We start from the raw sequence: 19,222 nt of genomic DNA, 5'->3' as shown, positions 1-19,222 counted from the left end.
ATCCGCCCTGCTCTGTGCATGACAGGGGGTGGTGCCCCAACTCACCAATCAGCCCTGCTCTGAGCCCGACCAGGGGCTGCACCTAGGGATTGGGCCTGCCCTCTGCCACCTGGGAGCGGGCCTAAGCCAGCAGGTCGTTATCTCCCGAGGGGTCCCAGACTGCGAGAGGGCACAGGCCGGGCTGAGGGACCCGAGTGCACAAATTTTTGTGCACCGGGCCTCTAGTCTCTATATATAAAAGCCTAAGCAACCAATACTACTGAACGACCAGAACGATCGGTTGGCCAGTCACTACGACACGCACTGACCACCAGGGGGCAAAAGCTCAATGCAGGAGCTGCCTGGTCAGTGCACTCCCACAGCCAACCTCCCATGGCAAGCCAACCTCCCCCAGTCCCTCCCCCTGGCCGGCAAACCTCCCACGGTCCCTCCCCCAATCCCTTTGGCCCCGTCTGGCAGGCCTCATCCGGTAGCTGGCAGCCCTGGCAGTTGGCTGCCAATCGGGACTAGGTGAGACAGCCCCGATAGGCCCTGATGACCCAGTGATCCCACTTCTAGGAATATATCCCAAGAAACCTGAAACACCAATCAGAAAGGATGTATGCACCCCTTTATTCACAGCAGCACAATTTACAAGTGCTAAGATCTAGAAACAGCCTAAGTGCCCATCATAGCTCCATTTACACCATGGAATACCATGCAGCAGTAAAAAAAGAAGGATCAATTTTGTGCTCTTTAGACATTTAAAAGAGAAAAAGGTTTTGTTTTTTAACTTTTAGGTACACCTTGTGGCTTAACAGCCTCAGATCCCTTTCCAGAACCCTGGTTTTTTAGCAAGGAGAACAAAAATGTTAGAAGTTATCCATTAGTAGATGACTAAATCTATATGACCTATGAATTTTCTATGAAAATTAACTATTATAAAATAATCATAAACATTAGGTTATTTCTAGCTATTAAGATTATGGAAAAAGATCTTTGAAAAGTTAACCTATAATTTGTTCAGGAAATAATTTTATTGTACATTAATAAATTGTTTAACTCACACGTTCTTACCGTTCTCGATTAAATTTAAGAGAATGAAGAATAGCTGGTCTTTTTTGTCTAAGGTTCCACAAATGAAGTGTATCATCTGAACCTGCACTGACCAAAGCACCCTGGAATAAAAAGAAGACAAACTTAGCAAGTGATTTATTTAACTTAGGAATCTTTGTGAAGGAAAAACAGCAAACTAATTTACTGAATTTTTCACTGCTTGAAGAGTTATTTGTATCTATATAACCTAGAAATACAAGGAAGTTCAACTGCACATACTTCAATCAGGAAGGATAAGAATGCTGAAGTGGAAGAAACAAGTAACTTTGCATAGGGATTAATCAGGATGACTAGCTCAAGGAATATGCATATACCAATAGAAAGAAATAATTATAATAAGCATCACTGTGACTTTTAAGGCTTTTTTCTATTGTCTTTGAAAAAAACTTAATTTTTTTGTTTCTACTATTCACACATGTACTATATAGCTTTGCAAAGAAGCAAATATCCAACGTGGTTTTAAAATTCAATCTAGTCATATAAAATTCTCCATTTGTAAGAATTTCCTATATACTATGGTTGAAAAGTATATATTCTTCCTAAAAAGTATATTTGGTATAATCTGATTGTTTTTATAGTTCAAGAAGTTTCATCTATAATAAAAAAAAAATTTACAATAAAAGAAAACATTTTTCCAACTAGAATTCAGTACTTCAAAAATAATGTTGAGATTCTTTTTATACAAAACCTCCAATTACAAATAAATTCTATTTCAAATACAGTAGGCTATTTTCTACTTAATATGGCAGATGCCATATCTATATATATAAAAGCCTAAGCAACAATTACGACCGAACGACCAGAACAACCAGTAGCTATGATGTGCACTGACCACCAGGGGACAGACACTCAACGCAGGAGCTGCCCACCTGGTGGTCATTGTGCTCCCACAGCCAATCTCCTATGGCTGGCCACATCCCACAGTTCCTCCCCTCTGGCCAGCCAACCTCTCGAGATCCCTCTCCCTCTCCCTCCCCCCGAATGGCAGGCCCTGATTGGCCCGGTCCCAATCGGGACTGGGTGAGTTGGCCCCAATCGGCCCTGATCACCGGCCAGGCCTAGGGACCCCACCCATGCACATATTAATGCACCAGGCCTCTAGTGTGTGTGTGTGTGTGTGTGTGTGTGTGTGTGTGTGTGTGTGTATATGTCAGGTGGTCATAATAATCTGGCCACTCACGTTCAAATATATCCCATGTTCAAAGGCTGTTAAATCATATTGTTTACCTATATCTTCAGAAAAAGATCACTTCTACTGTCGTGGTAAACAACCTGCTTCCCTATTTATAATGGTCTGGCCCTCTAGCAACTTCAGCGTGAAATTATAGCTAATTTGCCTACAAACTTCAGGTGGTCATAATAATCTGGCCACTCACGTTCAAATATATCCCATGTTCAAAGGCTGTTAAATCATATTGTTTACCTATATCTTCAGAAAAAAATCACTTCTACTGTCATGGTAAACAACCTGCTTCCCTATTTATAATGGTCTGGCCCTCTAGCAACTTCAGCGTGAAATTATAGCTAATTTGCCTACAAACGTCAGATGGTCATAATAATCTGGCCACTCAGTATAGTTAATAATATAATAATAATTATGTATGGTGTCAGAGGGGTACTAGACTTATTGGATTGAACCCTTAGTAAGTTATAGAAATGTATACTCACTATATTGTACACCTGAAAGTAATATAATATTGTAACTCAACTGTAATTGAAGGATTAAAATAATTTTTTTATAAAAAGGTCTATGCCCTGGCCAATGTGGCTCAATTGGTTGGGCACTGAAAGGTTGCCAGTTCCATTTCTGGTCTGGGCCCATGCCTGAGTTGTGGGCTCAATCACAAGTAGGGGTCATGCAGGAGGCAGCCAATCAATGTTTTTATTCTCACATTGATGTTTCTCTCCCTCTCCCTTACTCTCTCTTTAAAAAAATCTATTAAAAATATTTTAAAAAATAAAAGGCTATGAGATGGCCATTCAAATTAAATAAAACATCTTCCCATTAAAATAAAAATCTGAGTTGAGATGGACTTAAGTAGCCCTCAACTAATGGAAGATCTTCAACCTTTCTGAACTTTATAAATATTTTGTTTTAGGGAGTTCCTAATCACCATAGGTTTATAAAATATGTGTAGGGTAGGCAACAATGGTCATAATAGCTATGGATACATAAATATATACAAATTCATACATATACTAACATATGCACATGGAGATACACACATATAAAAGAGCCCATAGGTACATAAGTGAAAAGATTATTTCATGGAAGATAAAGTCAAAACATGAAACTAGTGCTGGATTATAAAATTTAAGTTGGTGGGCAGAGCGTGTATAGAATAAAAGTTTTATGATCACTGAAGCAAGTGAAATATTTCAATAATATTTTAAAAACATTTAAATAATCTATAAGTTATTCTACACAATCACAATAACAGGATCTTCTAAGATATACAACTTTTTCTTTTAAAATTTAATAAACTGACAAACACTGGAGTACCATTTTTAGGAAAACTTTGACCATGAATAATACTATATACATATGTCTTTAAGCATTTAGAACAGTGGTTCTCAACCTTCTTAATGCCACAACCCTTTAATACAGTTCCTCATGTTGTGGTGACCCCCAACCTTAAAATTATTTTCGTTGCTACTTCATAACTGTAATTTTGCTACTGTTATGAATCGTAATGTAAATATCTGATATGCAGGATGTATTTAGGCGACCCCTGTGAAAGGGTCGTTCGACCCCCAAAGGGGTCGCGACCCACAGGTTGAGAACCGCTGATTTAGAATCAAAATATAAAAAGATTATATCAATGAATGCAGTATGAGAGAGAGAGAGAGAGAGAGAGAGAGAGAGAGAGAAATAGTAAAAAGAAAATCCTTACCTCATTGATCAAGAATTGGAGCTGCAGGACAGCTGCACCACTTTCATGTTGGCAATAGCAATCAACACCAGGTCTCCCAAGTCTAATATAAATAAAAGTCAAGGATTCTAACATTTTAATTAGCACTTCTACTAACAAGAAAAAAATAAACTAACTTACCTAATAACTGATATTTTGTTTTTCAGTTATCCTAACTTTTGAAAATAAAGAGTTGAAAAATCTTAGTCTTTGTTAATGCAAATTGCATCATATAGTACGGGATAACAGCAAAATGGCCAAATAAGATGTCCCTCACAACAAAAATAATCTGGCATCCATACACAGACAAAGTGGCCTTCATGGAAGCCTACTAGATTCAAGTAGATTGTGAAACCCTGGAGCAGTCCCAGAATGAAGAGAGCCATTTTGAGAAGGCAGACTGACACCCAGCTCTCCAAAACAATATGGAAATAGCTCTGTACACCTGAAAATGTGGTTACAGCCCAGTTTGGATTTGGATTTGTCACCAGCAAACACCATACACCAAGGGACCCAGAGGAGTCAAGCCCATGAATGGATCAGGAAATAGGCATAGAGACCTTGGTCCTGGTTGTGAACTCAGAAGTAAAAGAAAACATTTGTCTAAGGTTCCACAAACAAATTCAGGTAGTTGAATACCTGATTTCAGAGAGGAGGGGATAATAAAAGGGCAACTACCAGCCAAATTCCATGAACCTTTGAACCAGCTCCAGCCTGTCTCAGCTGCAGTGTGGAAGCCCCTAGAGCAGCGGTTCTCAACCTGTGGGTCGCGACCCCTTTGGGGGTCGAATGACTCTTTCACAGGGGTCGCCTAAATACATCCTGCATATCAGATATTTACATTACAATTCATAACAGTAGCAAAATTACAGTTATGAAGTAGCCACGAAAATAATTTTAAGGTTGGGGGTCACCACAACATGAGGAACTGTATTAAAGGGTCACGACATTAGGAAGGTTGAGAACCACTGCCCAGAGGTAAGGCTACCAAATTTGATCAGATTATAGATTCGATTCTGAAATGGCTCTGTAACTCATTAGCCCCCTGCCTCAGCCTATGTTGAGCTTCTGTGTCAAGCAGGCCTGCTGGCACAGGCACCAAACAGGATAAATTTCTGTCTGTGCCCCCAGAGATCCTGAAAGGGCCCTATACATAGCCCCAACCCCTGGGGCAGTCCCAGAAAGAAAATGAAATCACTCTCTTGAAGAGATACATGCATCCCCATATTCAATTCATCATTATTTACAATAGCTGAGATATGGAAACAACTAAAGTATTCACTGATGAATGAATGAATCAAGAAAATGTGGTACATATACCTACAATGGAATATAATTCAGCCATTAAAAAGAAGGACAATATTTGGGGGTTTTTTTTGTTTTTTGTGTTTTTTTAAAATATATTTTATTGATTTTTTACAGAGAGGAAGGGAGAAGAATAGAGAGTTAGAAACATCCATGAGAGAGAAACATCGATCAGCTGCCTCCTGCACACCTCCCTACTGGAGATGTGCCCTCAACCAAGGTACATGCCCTTGACCGGAATTGAACCTGGTACCTTTCAGTCCGCAGGCCGACACTCTATCCACTGAGCCAAACTGGTTAGGGCAGAAGGACAATATTTGTGACAACATGGATGGACACGGAAGGCATCTTGCTGAGTGAAATAGGTCAGACAGAGAAAGACAAATACTGTATTATCTCACATGTGTAGAATCTACAAAAGAACGAATAGACAACCCAAAACACGAAAATTATAGATACAGAGTACAAATGGGTTGTTGCAAGAATTAGGGTTGAGAAGTGGGCCAAATTGGTAAGATGGTCAAAAGGTATAAATTTCCAGTTATAAAATAAATAAAATCTGGAGATGTAATGCACAGCATGGTAACTATAGTTAATAATACTGTACTGTATATTTGAAAGTTACTAAGATAGTAGAAAACACAAAAGAAAAATGTTGTGACTATGTGTGGTAATGCCTGTTAACTAGACTTATTGTGGTGATCATTTCAACATATACACAAACATTGAATCATTATATTGTACACCTGAAACAAACACAGCATTATATGTTAATTATACCTCAAAAAGAATAAAACAGAAAAAATGATCCATATTGTCTATAATAAACTCACTTCACATACAATGCCATAGTAAGTTTAACATAAAAGAATTAAAATAGATACATCATGCAAACATTATTTTTTAAAAAGCAGGAGGTGCTATATTAATATCAAATAAAGTTGATTTCAGAGCAAAGAAAGTTGCTAGAGACAAATAAAGATGTTATATAATGATAAAGGAATCAATCTACCAGGAAGACATGACAATCTATGTATATAAAAAGCCAGCAACCAGAACGCCGGAACGACCATAATGACCAGTCACTATGACGCCCACTGTGGCCAGTGAACCGGCCCGATCGGCAGTGGGGCCAGCGGCCAATCTCCCACAGCCCCTCCCCCTGGCCCACCCCATCCCTGATCAGCTTCCCCTACCCTGATCGAGGGTGGGGCCAGCCAACCTCCCTGTGGCCCCTTGCCCTGGCCAGCCTACCCCTGATTGTCCCCTTCCCCAAATGGGGGGGGCGGGGTCAGCCAGCCAACTACCTGCAGCCCCTCCCCCCGGCCGGTCCTATCACCGATGGGCCCCCACCACCCGATTGGCCCGCGGCCCCCTACTCATAGCCAGCTCTGCCCCTAATCGGCCCCCCACTCCAGTCAGGAGCAGAGCCGGCTGGCCAACCCCCAGCGTCCCCTTCCCCTTGCCGGCCCAGCCCTGATCAGGCCCCAATCGGGGCAGGCCAGCTGGCCAACCTCCTGCTGTCTCCTCCTCCCGACAGGCCTGGCCCCGATCCACCCGATTGGGGCCGGGCCAGCTAGACCCCACCTGTGCATGAATTTGTGCTCTGGGCCTCTAGTCATACATATGTGCACACCAAACTGCAGAGCCCTGAAAAACAAAGCAAAACTAATAGAGCTGGAAAGAAAAATAAATATATACAGAAACAGAGTTGGAGAATCAAATTTACTCTACTCTCAGAATTTGATAGAATTAACAGACAAATAAAGAAATTAGTGACTGTCAGGAGTCATGTATGGGGGTGGGGGAATTGGAGAGCTAGGGTATGACTATAATAAAAGGGCAACATAAGCCTGACTGGCATGCGCTCAGTGGTTGGGCGTCGACCTATAAACCAGGAAGTCATGGTTCAATTCCTGGTTAGGGCACATGCCTGGGCTGTCAGTGGGGTGTGTACAGGAGGCAGCCAATCAATGATTCTCTCTCATCATTGATGTTTCTCTCTCTCTCCCCTCCTCTCTGAAATCAATAAAAACATATTTTTTAAAAAGGGCACCATGAAGCCCTGGCCGATTTTTCTCACTGGTTAGAGCATGGGCCCTCAGACTGAGGGTTGTGGGTTCGATTCCAGTCAAGGGCATGTACCTTAGCTGCAGGCTAACCCGTGGCCCAAGTCGGAGTGCATGTGGGAGGCAACCAATCCATGTATCTCTCTCACATCTATGTTTCTCTCTCCCTCTGTCTCTCTTCCTTCCTTCCATTCTCTCTAAAAATCAATGGAAATAATATCCTCAGATGAGGATTAAAAACAACATCAACAAAAAGGCAACATGAGAAATCACTGTGATGATAAAAATGGTCTGTACCTTGAGTGTATCAATATCAATAACTTTGTTGTAATATTACACTATAGTTTAATAAGATGTTACTATTAGAAGTTGGGTAAAGAATACATGGGATTTCTCTGTATTATTTCTCATAGCTACAATTAAACCTGCAACTATGTCAAAATAAAAAGGTTATTTTAAAAAATGGGATGGCACTAAATAAATATTTGGGAAGAAATATACAGTACTAAAAGCATATTTTAGAAAAGAAGAAAAGTTCTCAAATCAGTGACCTCAATTTCCACTTTAAGAAACCAGAAAAAGATAAAATTAAACCCAAAGTTAAGCAAAATAAGGAAATTTTAAAAATCAAAGTAAAATCAATGAAACAGAATATAGAAAAACAATACAGAAAAGCAATCAGACCAAAAGTTGGGTCTTTTGAAAACCAATACAATTGATAAGCTTCTAGCCACACTGATTAGGAGAAAAGACACTAATTACCAATATCAGGAATTAAAGAAGGGATATAAATACTCATATCACAGACATTAAAGATAGGCCAGCCCTAGCCAGTTTGGCTCAGTGAATAGAGTATCGGCCTGTAGAGTGAAGGGTCCCAGGTTCGATTCTGGTTAAGGGGACATGCCTAGGTTGTGGGCTAGGTAGTAGGGGGTGTGCAAGAGGGAGCCAATCGATGACTCTCATCATGTTTCTCTCTCTCTCCCTCTCCCTTCCTCTCTGAAAGCAATCTATATTAATAATAGTGTAATATGCTAATTAGACCAGACGTCCTTCTGAACAACCTCCCAGATGAAGCCAGGGCTGTGAGGGAAGCCCGTGTCCTGGGTGCCAGAGGGAAGCCTGGTGCTGGCAGCCAGGGGAGGGAAGGCCTACTCTTGCATGGATTTTGTGCATTGGGACTCTAGTCTATATATATAAAAGCCTAAGTGACCGTTTGACTGGTAGCTATGATGCGCCCTGACCACCAGGGGGCAGAAGCTCAACGCACAGGCATGGAAACATGGAACAGACTGATGAATCTCAGAGGAAAGGGGGGAGGGCAGGAAGAGATTAAGCAAAAATCTTATATGTATACTAGAGGCCTGGTGCACGAATATGTGCACCGTGAGGTCCCTCACCCTGGCCTGTGTAGATCGGGCCGAAATCGGCCCGGTGCACAGATTCGTGCACCAGTGGGGTCCCTGGGCCTGGATTTTCTGAACTGGATCAAAAGCTAATACTGTGGGCTGATAAGGAAAACCATGCCAAACTGTCTGAAAGAGAGGAAATAGTAAAAATAGTCATCAGGAAAATGAAAATCACAAATACCACTATCCAACCACTAGGATGATTAAAATAATATTTTTTCAATGAAAAAAAACCTATCACGAAATCTTGGTAGGAGTATAAAATGACACAACCATTTTGGAAAAATGTCTTGCAATTTCTTATGAAACTAAATATATATTTGTCCTATCACCTAGAAACTCCACTCATATGTATGTATGATTGGGCGAATTCATGCCACCAGGCCTCCGACATCCCCCAAGGAGTCCCGGATTGCGAGAGGGTGCAGGCCAGGCCAAGGGACCCCACCGGTGCACGAATCCGTGCACTGGGCCTCTAGTAAGAATATTAAACAAAAAAAAAATAGGCCAAAATATCTGACAATGCTGGTTTTCACAATTGTTAGTTCTAAAGAAACAATAATTTTTATGTGGTTACAAATATATTCACTCACCTGAATACTTAAGGAAATGTAATTGTTAATATAACAAGTAGTGAACAAAAACTTAAGGATACATTCGTATAGCACCTGTTCTCGTCCCAATAGCCAAGATTTTCTGAACTGGATCAAAAGCTAATGCTGTGGGCTGATAAGGAAAACCATGCCGAACTGTCTGAAAGAGAGGAAATAGTAAAAATAGTCATCAGGAAAATGAAAATCACAAATACCACTATCCAACCACTAGGGTGATTAAAATAATATTTTCTTTTCAATTAAAAAAACACCTATCATGAAATCTTGGTAGGAGCATAAAATGACACAACCATTTTGGAAAAATGTCTTGCAATTTCTTATGAAACTAAATATATATTTGTCCTATCACCTAGAAACTCCACTCATATGTATGTACCCAAGAAAATAAAGAACATATGTACAATATAATCCTATATAATGAAAGCCTAATATGCTAAGTGTCCAGTTGACCGGTCAGCTGTTCAACCAAAGCATAATATGCTAATGATATGCTAAGGCTGCCCAACTGCTTGCTATGACGTACACTGAACACCAGGGGTCAGTCAGCCCGTCCACCAGTCGCTATGACATGCACTGACCACCAGGGGTCAGATGCTCCAACTGGTAGGTTAGCTTGCTGCTGGGGTCTGGCTGATTGGGACTGAGCAAGATGGGCCAGACACCCCCTGGAGCCCTCCCACGTCCCTCCCCAGCCCTGATCATGCATCAATGGGTGATCCCTCGGCCTGGCCTGCACCCTCTTGCAATCTGGAACGCCTCGGGGGATGTTGGAGAGCCCGTTTTGGCCCGATCCCACAGGCCAGGGCGAGGCACCCTACTGGTGCACGAATTCGTGCTCCAGGCCTCTAGTAATTAGTATAAGTAAGGCCCTAACAACTTTATATACAACAAACTAGAAACAGCCAAGATGTCCAACAACAAAAGAATAAAAAAAACTGTCATATACTAATAAAATGGAATACTACTAAACAATTAAAAACTACTGATAGATGTAACAACATGGATGATTCTCAAAAACATTACGCTAAATAAAAAAATACGCAAAAGAGTGCATATAGTATAATTACATTCATATTGAATTTTGAACAAGTAAAACTAAAATATGATGAAAAAATTCAGATCAGTGTTTGACCTGAGCAGCACTGACTGGGAAAGGATATGAAGGAACTTTACTGAGTGAAGTAATATTCTATATATATTTTTTAAAATATTTTTATTGATTTCTGAGAGGAAGGGAGAGGGAGAGAGAGATAGAAACATCAATGATGAGAGAGAATCACTGATCGACTGCCTCCTGCATGCTCCCTACGGGAGATCCAGCCCACAACTTGAGCATGTGCCCCCGACGGGAATCGAACCCGGGGCCCTTCCGTCTGCAGGCTGACACTCTATCTACTGAGCCAAACCAGCCAGGGCATATTCTATATTTTGATAGAGGTTTGGATTACATCAAAATTCATCAATGGTTCAATTAAATTTGTGACTTCTATGTATGAAATTATACCTCAAAAAATACAAATTATTATAAAATAATATAATGTTCATGATATGCATATTGAAGTTTTAAGAGGTAAAGTGTGCTGACATCTGCAATTTACTTTAAAATGCATCAAAAAAAGTAATATGGATAGATAGGTGGATACATGGATGATAAAATAAATATAGAAAATGATAACTATCAAATCTAGGTGGTGAGTATATATGTATGTATGTATATATGTATGTAGGTATTCACTTGTCTTTCCCTAGCAAAATAAAGCAGATGAGTCAATAATAATTAGCCTCTGCTTCTATATAAATGATTCTTAGGAGTAGAACAAGATAATGAAAAATAATCCTTCATTAGCTTTAGGACTAGGAACAGAGCAGTCACATTTGTATTTGATGGAGCGGAATAGAATTATGAAACTAAAGCCCTAATCATATACTAAAATTGTTACAATGACCATCATGATAGTTCAAATAATATCTTTAGATTGGACTTGATTCCTCTGCCAAACTCTAGAATAAGTACTTTTGGGAGACAACAAAGAGCAAAGCCAAATCATGATTCAAGACTCATCAACATTATCACAACTGTAAAGAAGATTACTTTGATCATGATAATAACATGCTCTGGAAATAAGGGTGTATATCAAGGGAAATAGGTGATTTGCAGCATTATTGCCTTCTTAAGCCACTGCCCCCATTTTAAAAAGTCTGAAGTTAAGAGCTATCAGCCAAATACAGAATGTGGAAAATTCTGTAAGACAAATGATCTAGTTTCTTCAATTATCAATAGCATGGGGGGCGGGGAGGGAGAGAGAAGGGGAACTATCATAAATTAAAAGAATCTTAAGGGAGGTCTTAGTATAAAAGCATGAATAGTGCACATTGAAAACAATAAATGTAGAGATAACTTTTAATATTTATTCAAATTAATATATTTTAATTTAAGTAGACAAGCTAAAAATTATGCAAAAATCAAGGGCAGTTTCTAAGTTGAAAAGCTCTTACAAAATTAACACTGACATAACAGCTCAGAATTACTAGTATACCAATAAAAGGCTTAATAGGAGTAACAGTATAGGATGAAAGTATGCTAAACATCACATCTTAAAATGAAGTTAAAAAGTAAGCAAACATCAGACCCAAAATATTCCATTCATTTCAGACTTAACTCTGACAATTAAATAAGTAGGAATTAAAGATTGGTTTAGAAAAATCTGAAAGTAACCACTAAATCAATTCACACACAACTCTTTGTGTGTGTGTATTGTTTTCCTCAACACACATAAAATAAACATATATCCCTCAAAACTGGAAAAGGGATATAAAACATATAGCAAAAAGAAAAACAAATTAATAAAACATTAAAATAAATGTCACAAAATCCCACATATTGTACGATTTCATTTTTGATAAATGTCTAGAATAAACAAATCTATACAGACAGAAAGTAGCTTAGTAGCTTCCTAGATAAAGGGTGAGAAAAGAAGATTGGAGGGTAACAGCCATATTTGGGGATAATAAAAATGTTCTAGAATTAACTGTGGTGATGGATGCACAACCCTGTGAATATATTAAAAACCACTGAAATGTATATTTAAAATAGATGAACTGTGTGGTTTTGAATTATACCTCAATTTAGCTGTTAAAATATATAAAATAAAATTCAAACAGTAAGGAGAGAATGTAGATTAATTACAACACACATAAATGAGAGAAATTTCAATACTAAAATACTAATTTTAAATATACATCTCGAACCTCAGAGGGAAGGCAGGGGAGATTGGGTGGTTGGGAAGAGATCAACCAAAGAACTAGTATGCATATATGCATAACCCATGGTCACCGACAATAGGGTGGTAAAGGCCTGGGGTGGGAGGTATGGGCCGGCTAGAAGAATTCAATGGGGAGAGAAAAGGGAGACATATGTAATACTTTCAACAATAAAGATTTAAAAATAAATAAAATAAAATGGAAAAATATATATACATCTTCTTTGACTAAGCAACTCAATTTCTAGGAATGTACATTCAGGGAAGGCTTATATATAGGGAGTTTATTACAACATGTAATAATAACTGACTTTTAAATTTTAAATGTCTACCTATAAGGGACTGATAGAATAAATTATGGCACAGTCATATCATTGAATACTATACAACTCATAGAAAGAATACAGTAGACTTGTATGGAATGACAGATAAGATATATTGTTAAGGAAAAAAGTACGGTAAAAAGTATGTATATTATACTATAATTTTTGCTATGGGATAAAACCATGTTTACATATATATGCAATAATTATCTCTGGAAGGATATACAAAAGATTGATAACACTGATTGCCTCCAGGAAGAGAAACTGTTAGACACTTACCTAAGCATGTATTAATAAGAGGAAGACATTCAATCTGTGTTAAAAAGCAAAATCTAGAGTGACAAGAGCATCACAGTGAAATGAGAAAACTCTTTGTAACAAACTTTAAATCTACAACTAATCATATATCCACAATCCAACAAAGATTCCTCTGCTCAACACACTAGCATAATTGAGGGAGCCACACATTGGTACATCTGAAGTGGGTGTATTGGAACACCTAAGGGAGACAAAAGGGAAGACAAAGACAGTACCTGCCATCATGGCTGAGCCCACCACCCCAGTAAATGCAGTAGCAGTAGAGGTGCCAGGGTGCAGTCCCACACTACTGTCTGGTGGAGAGTAAGAGTGGAGAAGAAGCAGTCTTGGCACCTGAGAATCCAGCTCCCTCTCCTGACTGACTGTGGCAGAGCCTCAAGAGCCTCATAGCTGCAGCTGGAATGTACCTACAGCACAGCAGCTCCAGCAGCCATATGGAACCAGGAGGCAGCCAGATCTCCATCAGGAACCCATATCTCCATCAGGAACCCATATCTCCATCAGGAACCCAGATCTCCATCACCCACCACATTCCCCCACCACTGATATCAAACTATACTACAAGGCAACAGTAATCAACACAGCATGGTACTGGCATAAAAACACATATAGATCAGTGGAACAGAAAAGGGAGCCCAGAAATCAACCCAGGCCTGTATGGTCATTTGATACTTGACAAAGGAGTAAAAAACATACAATGGAGTAAAGATAGTCTATTCACTAAATGGTGTTGGGAAAATTGGACAGATAAATGTAAAGAAATGAAACTAGATCACCTTCTTACACCATACACAAGAATAAACTCAAAATGGATTATAGACTTAAAGACTCAAGACCATATAAATCCTAGAAGAAAACTTAGCAATATTTTTTCTGATGTATTTCCTCAGGCAAGGGAAATGAGAAAAAAATAAACAAATGGCACGACATCAAACTAAAATGTTTTTGCACAGCAAAGGAAATGATTAACAAAATGAAAAGACAACCTGCTGAATGGGAGAACATATTCACCAATGATAAATCTGAAAATGGTTAACATCTAAAACTTGCCCTGGCCATGTGGCTCAGTTGGTTGGAGTGATGTCCCACACACCCAAATTTTGTGGGTTCGATTCCTGGTCAGGGCACATAAATAGGTTGCAGGTTCATCCCCTGGTTGGAGTGCATATGGGAAGCAACCTATCAATTTTTCTCTCTAAAATCAATAAAAATATATTTTCAGGTGAGGATTAAAAAATAAAAAAACTTATAAAACTCAATACCAAAAATATAAACAATCAAATTTAAAAAATGGGCTAAGGACCTGAATAGACCCTTCTACAAAGAAGACATACAGATGACCAATCTATGTATGGAAACATGCTCAATGTCACTAATCACCAGAGAAGTGCAAATTAAAATCCCAATGAGATATCACCTCACACCTATTAGAGTAGCTGTCATCAATAAATCAACAAACCAAAAGTGTTGACAAGGATATGGAGAAAAGGAAACCCTCTCCCTGTTGTTGGGAATACAGATTGGTGCAACCACTGTGGAAAGCAGTATGGAGTTTTCTGAAAACACTAAAAATGGAACTCCCTTATACCCTGGCGATTCCACTACTGGGAATATATCCAAAGAAACCCAAATACTAATTTGAAAGAATATATACACCCTTATGTTCACTGCAGCATTATTTACAATAGCCAAGCTTTTGAAACAGCCCAAGTGTCCATCAGTAGATGAGTGGATAAAAAAGCTATGGTACATTTACACAATGGAATACTATGCAGCCATAAAAAAGGAATTATCTTTAGCAACAGCCTGGATGGACCTGGAGAGCATTATACTAAGTGAAATAAGCCAATCAGAAAAAAATACAAGTATTGTATGATTTCACTTTATTGAACTAATAAACAAAATAGAGACAGACTCATAGATAGAGAACGGACTGACAGCTGTCAGGTTGTGCAGGGTGAAAAATGTGAAGGGATTAAGGGGAAAAAAAAAACACCTCATAGACACAGCAGTATGGTGATTACCAGAGGGAAAGGGGGATGGGAGGAGGAAGACAAGGGTAAAGGGGAGATAAATGGTGATGGGAGGAGACTTGACTTGAGGTGGTAAACACATAATACAATATACAGATGATATATTATAGAATTGTACATCTGAAACCTATAATTTTACTAACCAATGTCAACCAAATAAATTCAATTAAAAAGTTTTAAAAAATGTGTTAAACTCTTAATTATAACATAAATGTTAAAGGGGTGAAAAAGCATTAAAAATAACTCTACCCCTGGCCAGTGTGATCAGTGGTTAGAGCACTGACCAAGCAAACCAAAGGGTCATGTGTTTGATTCCCAATCAAGGGCACATCCCTGGATTGCAAGTTAGATCCTCAGCCCTGGCAGGCAACCAATTGATGTGTCTCTCTCACATTGATGTGTTTCTTTTTCTCTCTCTCTCTCTCTCTCCCCCCACCTCTTTGCCACTCTCCCTCCTTCCCTCCCTCCCTCCCTTCAATTCTATCTAAAAATCAATGAAAAAAATATCCTCAGGTGAGGATTAACACAAATAAATAAATAACTCTACTGCAATTTATACACAGTATAAATCTGTAACAAATACACAACATAAAAAGAAATAATTTTTGAAAATAAAAATATAATAAGGGAAGAAGAAAAGAATTGAACTGGTATGTGAATGAAGATAAGATGCTATAAGAAGAAAAAGGGACTATTTTGTCTGAGACATTTTACATAAACTTCATGATAATCACAAAATAAATCCAGAGCTGAGACATGGAATATAAAAACAGATGAAATGAACAAAAACATCATAGAAAACCACCAAACTAAAATAACAAACAGAAGCATGAGGGAAAAGAAACAATGGAGATATGGAACAACCAGAAATCAAAAAATAAAATGACTGTAGTAAGTCCTCATATGTCAAAAATCAACCTCAATGTTAATGAACTGAACTCACCAAAGGCACAGAATAGATGGATGGATTAAAAAACAACACCCAACTATATGCTGACTTCAGGAGATTCATCTCAGCTCCAAAGACAAACATAGGCTCACGTGAAAATGTGGAAGAAGGTACTCTAAGCAAAGGGTATCCAGAGAAAAGCAGATGTAACCATATTTATATAAGACAAAGTACATTTCAAGACAAAAAAGGTAAGAAGAGACAACGACATTTCATAATAATAAAGGAGATAATCCATCAGGAAGACATAACATTTTAAGTATATATGCATCCAACCTAGGAGAAACAAAACATATAAAGCAATTTTTAACACACTTAAAATATGACATAGACAGATGACAATAACGGTAGTAGATTTTAACACTCCACTTACACCAATGAATAGATCATCCAGCTAGAAAATCAACAAGGAAACATCAGCCTTAAATGACACATTATACCAGATATTTATAGAACTTTCCATCCCCAAAAGACAGAATACATTCTTCTCAAGTGTACATGGAACATTCTCAAGGATAGACCATATGTTAAGACACAAAACAAGTCTCCATAAATTTAAGAAGGCTGAAATCATATCAAGCATCTTTTCTGACCACAACTGTACAAAACAAGAAAACAACTACAAGAAAGCTGGAAAAATCACAAAAATGTGGAGACTAAAAAACATGATAGTGAACAACTATTGGGTCAATAAAGAAATAAAATAATATATCAAAAGATACACAGAGACAAATGAAAATGAGAACACAATATACCAAAATCTTTGGGATGCAGCAAAAGTAATATTAAGAAGGAAGTTTATAGCAAACAGGCCTACCTTGAGAAACAAGAAAAATCCGAAATATAAAAAAATTACCATGGAGAGGGAACCAAGATGGCAGCATAGGGTAAATGCCTGTACTCACCGCCTCCCATAACCACATCAAAATTCCAACTAAAATATAGAACAATGATCATCCAGAACTGCTGGAAAGCTGGCTGAATGGAAGTCCTACAACTAGAGAAGTAAAGAAGAAAGCACACTGAGACTGGTAGGAGGTGCAGAGGCGCAGAATGGGTGGGTTCAGCACCCAAGTGTGCCACTTTTTTAATTGGGAGGGAGATCATCTCTGCAGAGGCCTCCCAGAGGAGCAAAGACCCCCCCCAGCCCATGGTCCCAGAGCTGTAAAAACCAGTGCGGATTAGAGCTCAGTGACACCAAGGCTGCTGGAGACATAGCTGTTCCTCTTGAAAGGCCGGCACCATGAACTGAACTTACAGGTCTCACTTTCTCTGAGCTCTAGCACCAGGGCGAGGATCTGAGGGACACATTTGTCTGGCATAGGACCAGGAACTTTGGGATGGCTTTCTCCCAGATGGAGGTACAGGGATCATTGTTCCTGTGCTGGGACCTCCCCAGTCTCAGGGCTGACAAGAAGCCATTTCTGTTTGCTCTGCACCAGTGAGTCTCTAACCCCCCCCCCCCCGCCTCATCCAATTTACAATCCCACCCAAGCTGCCTGCAGCGCCTTTGCATATGAATGGCCTGTCCTTGAAAATCTCAACCAAGCTGTGGCTGGGTCAGGGAGCCCCAAACCTATCAATAAAAAGCCTAAGACCCAGCATCAGTACCAGCCTTCATAGCTGGGCCTCGTCTGGGCACTTCCAAACCCCATAAAAAAAGGAGGAATCTGAAGATCTCTCTGTAGCTCCTGCTGGTGGCTCCAAGCAGTGCCTGACTTTACACTTCCCTGGAGACCCAATAGCCAGTGTACCCAGTGATCAGTGTCAAACCATATCAGATTACAACTCTACACATCCATAAGCAAGCCTTTGCATATGAATGGCCTGTCCTTGAAAATCTCAACCAAGCTGTGGCTGGGTCAGGGAGCCCCAAACCTATCAATAAAAAGCCTAAGACCCAGCATCAGTACCAGCCTTCATAGCTGGGCCTCGTCTGGGCACTTCCAAACCCCATAAAAAAAGGAGGAATCTGAAGATCTCTCTGTAGCTCCTGCTGGTGGCTCCAAGCAGTGGCTGACTTTACACTTCCCTGGAGACCCAATAGCCAGTGTACCCAGTGATCAGTGTCAAACCATATCAGATTACAACTCTACACATCCATAAGCAACACATTCAAGGGGCAGACTCAGTAAGCACCAAATCCCCACTAAAGTCCTACTCCATAAGGGTGTCTCCTGCATAGCAGCTCTCCCACTGTAGTCCCAGCTGGTCCTCATAGCAAATTGGCCTGGAGGTCAATTCCTACCAGTGACACCAATAGCAATCAAGTCTCAACTACAACAAGACTGTGCTTACAGCCCACAAAGGGGACACTTAGATTTCCCAGCTCAGGTGACTGAGGAGGTTGAGCCACTGGGCCCTATAGGACACCTACTACATAAGGCCACTGTACCAACTCAAGGAGACACAGCAGCTCTACCCAATACATAGAAACAAACACAGGGAAGCAGCCAAAATGCGGAGACAAAGAAACATGTCACAAATGAAAGAAATGGAAGAAAGCAAACAACTGGATATAGAGTTCAAAACCACGGCTATAAGGTTACTCAAGAATCTTCTAGAAACCTCCAAGAGACTTAGTGAGACTTTCAAGGATCTTGGTGAGAATGCCAAACACATGGAAAAGGACCAGTCAGAAATTAAGCATACACTGACTGAAATAAAGAATAATATACAGGGATTCAACATTAGAGTACAGGGTTCTGAGAATCAACGATTTAAAATATGAGGAAGAAAAAAACACCCAACCAGAAGAGCAAAAAGAAATAAGATTCCAAAAATATGAAGATAGTGTAAGGAGCCTCTGGGACAACTTCAAGCATACCAACATTCACATTATGGGGGTGCCAGAAAAAGAGAGCAAGATATTGAAAACCTATTTAAAGAAATAATGACAGAAAACTTACCCTACCTGGTAAAAGAAATAGACTTA

General features: G+C 39.4%; 1 protein-coding gene across 7 annotated transcripts in view; it reads right to left on the bottom strand.

Annotated features, from left to right (window-relative positions):
• Window positions 1-19,222, bottom strand: part of STXBP5L (syntaxin binding protein 5-like) — a 200,552-nt gene that overhangs the window by 158,166 nt on the left and 23,164 nt on the right. For all 7 annotated transcript variants that reach the window (XM_014546987.1, XM_014546986.1, XM_005875357.2 and 4 more), the window contains exons 2-4: window positions 9,446-9,543; window positions 3,990-4,071; window positions 1,057-1,157 (exon numbers count right to left, since the gene is read on the bottom strand). In XM_014546987.1, the coding sequence (XP_014402473.1) occupies window positions 1,057-1,157; window positions 3,990-4,071; window positions 9,446-9,543 (281 nt within the window). The remainder of the gene's footprint in view (window positions 1-1,056; window positions 1,158-3,989; window positions 4,072-9,445; window positions 9,544-19,222) is intronic.

This window comes from Myotis brandtii, unplaced genomic scaffold (genome assembly GCF_000412655.1).
Source record: "Myotis brandtii unplaced genomic scaffold, ASM41265v1 scaffold46, whole genome shotgun sequence".
In the NCBI taxonomy this organism is placed as follows: Eukaryota; Metazoa; Chordata; class Mammalia; order Chiroptera; family Vespertilionidae; genus Myotis; species Myotis brandtii.
This window is presented reverse-complemented; position numbering and strand designations above follow the sequence as displayed.